Here is a 3816-nt window from a genome sequence, read left to right as displayed (position 1 = left end):
ATAGAAGATATAACAGTCACACTACAATCAGTACTTTCATTTGAATACTTGCAGTACTTGACTGCAAGTACTACTTCCTGATTATACTTATATACTTTTATTTCATTGACATGTTCAGTACAGAACTTTTATTTTGACAGGATGTGGTATTTGTACTTTTACTGAAGTACAGAATCTGAATACTTCCTCCACCCCTGCTGATGAGGAAAGAATGCCGTGATTTCACAGTTTACAGCAGATAAGACAGATTTGTACGTACTACTCATGTTGTGTACTGATACACTTGGATTTTAAAGTACACAATTCAACAAATACAGTGGATTCAGTTTTTCAGAGAAAATGAACAATTAATAAATCTGTTGAATTTGGTTTAAATGCAGTTCTTTGACATTAAACTCTTCTGGAAATCAACACAAGTAAGAACATTCAGTTCACTGTGTGTGTGTGTACTCTACATGTACTGCATTACAACTACAAGTCCAGCATTAAAAACCTCAAGTATGTAAGTATTGTCAGCAAAAAGCACTTGAAGTATCAACAGTAAAAGTACTCATATAGCAGAATGGCTCCTCTGCTGTATGAAGTATTTATACTGACTGAAGCATGAACATATAAACAGATCCGTGACAGAGTGAGTCATTTTAAAGACGACGCACAGCAGCCTTAATCTGGAAGAAATAAATAAAGTGTGTTCAGTCTGAATCTGCAAAGTATCAGGTAACAAAGTGTCAGGAAACAACGTGTCAGGAAACAAAGTGTCAGGAAACAAAGTATCAGGAAACAAAGTGTCAGGTAACAAAGTGTCAGGAAACAAAGTGTCAGGAAACAAACTAACAGGAAACAAAGTGTCAGGAAACAAAGTATCAGGAAACAAAGTGTCAGGTAACAAAGTGTCAGGAAACAAAGTGTCAGGAAACAAAGTGTCAGGTAACAAAGTGTCAGGAAACAAAGTGTCAGGAAACAAAGTATAAGGAAACAAAGTGTCAGGAAACAAAGTGTCAGGAAACAAACTAACAGGAAACAAAGTGTCAGGAAACAAAGTATCAGGAAACAAAGAGTCAGGAAACAAAGTGTCAGGAAACAAACTAACAGGAAACAAAGTGTCAGGAAACAAACTAACAGGAAACAAAGTGTCAGGAAACAAAGTATTAGGAAACAAAGTGTCAGGTAACAAAGTGTCAGGAAACAAACTAACAGGAAACAAAGTGTCAGGAAACAAAGTATCAGGAAACAAAGTGTCAGGAAACAAAGTGTCAGGAAACAAAGTATCAGGAAACAAAGTGTCAGGAAACAAAGTGTCAGGAAACAAAGTGTCAGGAAACAAAGAGTCAGGAAACAAAGTGTCAGGAAACAAAGTGTCAGGAAACAAACTAACAGGAAACAAAGTGTCAGGAAACAAAGTATCAGGAAACAAAGTGTCAGGAAACAAAGTATTAGGAAACAAAGTATCAGGAAACAAAGTGTCAGGTAACAAAGTGTCAGGAAACAAACTAACAGGAAACAAAGTAACAGGTAACAGGCTCAAATACTTCCCCCTGAAACTTGTTGGACAGGTTATTGGTACACATTTACAGGTACAGAATATTGTGAAAAGACAGTAAAACACTTTGTTTGTTGGAGCTGTGGAGGATAAACTGCTGCAGATGAAGAGGAGGATGAAGAGCTCCAGAGGTGTTCAGCGTTTCCATCATCAGCTCCTCCTTTAGACATGAACGATGCCACAGCGCCACCTGCTGCTCGCTCAGCTGTGTTCATGTTCACTTCAGAGGTTGAATCAAAATGCAACAGAAATCATTTCCTGTCTGAATCCTGTCGGACACACAGTGTGTGTGTGTGTGTGTGTGTGTGTGTGTGTGTGTGTGTGAGAGTGTGTGTTTGTCCTTTAGGACACTCTTCAATGAAAATCAGACACCTCCTCTGTCCTCTGTCCTCCCTGTCATCCTGCAGCCTGTCTGAGCCTCCTCAACACCTCCTCTGGACTCAGAGAGGAGTCCACTCTGAGGAGTTTGTCTCTGGACCTGGAGCCCTGCAGGAGACACGAGACAGGAGGTAAAATGGGGCAGAATGAAGACGTTTGACGTTGTGTGTTAGAGACACTGGTTGTCTGTCCTGAGCTGCGGACACTGAATGAACTCCAGCTCTTCTTTCTTTCCTGTAAACTGTCAGTTTGGGAAAAGTCATTTTAAACTCGCACAGACTCAATTTAACCACTGAGAGGAAACCTTTGTGTCTGCTGAGTCAGTCTGTCTGTGATCGAGTGTCCTTTAAAATGTCCTCCACACTCAGTCTGAACACACGCTAACACCACAGGACCAAAAACCGTCTGCTGAAGTGAACGTGAAGGCGTTTGAGGAACCTTGTCGAGAGCGATGTGACTCTTCTTCACATCCAGAACTTCGGCCAGGTAGCGGATGAGCTCGATGTTGGCTTCTCCGTCTGCTGGAGGTGCTGCGATGGCGACTCCCACCGCCTCTGCGGACACGTCTGCAGGAGCAGAAGCAGAGACGCTGTTAACGTCCAGGTGCTCAGAGCGACCACCACCTGTTGGTAGAAAGGCGTGCAGGCGACCTGTGATGCTGCTGTGTTTGGAGCCCGGCTTGGCGTGGACCGATACGATGACGGCACCGCTTTTATCTCGAGTCACCGGACAAGACGCTTCTGCCTCTGCTGCTCCACCGCCTGCCGGATGTCCTCTCACCTGGTTTGACAGCATGGACGCTGAGTTAGACATGAAGGACAGACCAGCGTCTCTACTGAAAGTCTCCATTCAAACCTTCTTCAGATGAAAGTACGTGAGTCACTTCGACATTTAGACTTTGGTCCATAAACTAAAGACATGTCCATCATGGAGGTGCTGACTGACAGGGGTCACAGTGACTTTCTGCGTTCATCTTTAACATCACATCATCATTTATTTGTTGGTTATGTTTTCTATTGTTAACCTGAATCTGTAAAGTAATATACGTTAATGTAATGGAGCAGAAAGTACATGTAGTGGAGTACAAATACTCACATACCTACAGTATTTAACGTTACTTTCCACTGGTTAATACCTTATGTGACAAGTATTTACCTGGTGAACATCATGACTGAGATGCAGAAGGAGAAGTTAACGAGCTCCGCTAACTCACCGCTTTCTCTTTTCTCGGCATTTGTCTGTTTGTGAAGTAACTTCTGAACCGGAGAACACCGGCCGGAGGAGGCTCCGAGGACCGGGAGAGGACGGCTAACCTGCGGCTGAACACCGGGGAGACGTCTGATAAACGTTTTAACGTCACAACTTCAGATGACGGGAAAGATTTAGATAAGCTTATAGAACTGACGCTTAAACCTGACCGGGAAAACATCCGCCTGCTAACCGTTAGCTTGCTAAAAACTGTTAGCTTGCTAACCGTTAGCTTTGACAAGGGGCAGGAGTACGAACAACGTCAACACCATGACTTCCGCTTTTCAAAATAATCACTTCCGCTCTTCTTCAGAGTAAAATCCTTAACGACAATCAAAAGCTGCAACGTTTCTTTATTTGTTTTCAGTTGAAATATCAGAAATGTTCAAATTATGTAGAAATCACTTCAAAATGTTTTTTTCAAAAATGTATTATATTATATTCTTCTCACACTTTTTCATACATTGACATCACATTAACCTATTTGAGCTAAGAAAAATACCCAGACATAAGACATCCACCAGAAACACTGAAATTCCTCTGTGTCTGATATGTTGTTAATTAATTCTGTAGAATCAAACAAATGAAAATGAAATAACACTATGCAGCACTGTGTCCTGTCCCAGGACAGAAAAGGACAGTCAGAGTCG

The 3816-nt window shown here is 41.9% G+C and overlaps 1 protein-coding gene across 1 annotated transcript; it reads right to left on the bottom strand.

Annotated features, from left to right (window-relative positions):
• Nucleotides 1-1901: 1901 nt before the first annotated feature.
• c6h15orf40 (chromosome 6 C15orf40 homolog) lies at nucleotides 1902-3457 on the bottom strand. Its single transcript, XM_076733911.1, has 4 exons — nucleotides 3132-3457; nucleotides 2569-2698; nucleotides 2357-2484; nucleotides 1902-2026 (listed from the first exon to the last, which is right to left on the bottom strand). Exons 1-4 carry the CDS (start codon nucleotides 3345-3347, stop codon nucleotides 1937-1939), a joined length of 564 nt encoding a protein of 187 aa, XP_076590026.1. The 5' UTR covers nucleotides 3348-3457; the 3' UTR covers nucleotides 1902-1936.
• Nucleotides 3458-3816: the final 359 nt, after the last annotated feature.

Source organism: Chaetodon auriga, chromosome 6 (assembly GCF_051107435.1).
Source record: "Chaetodon auriga isolate fChaAug3 chromosome 6, fChaAug3.hap1, whole genome shotgun sequence".
NCBI lineage: Eukaryota > Metazoa > Chordata > Actinopteri > Chaetodontiformes > Chaetodontidae > Chaetodon > Chaetodon auriga.
This window is presented reverse-complemented; position numbering and strand designations above follow the sequence as displayed.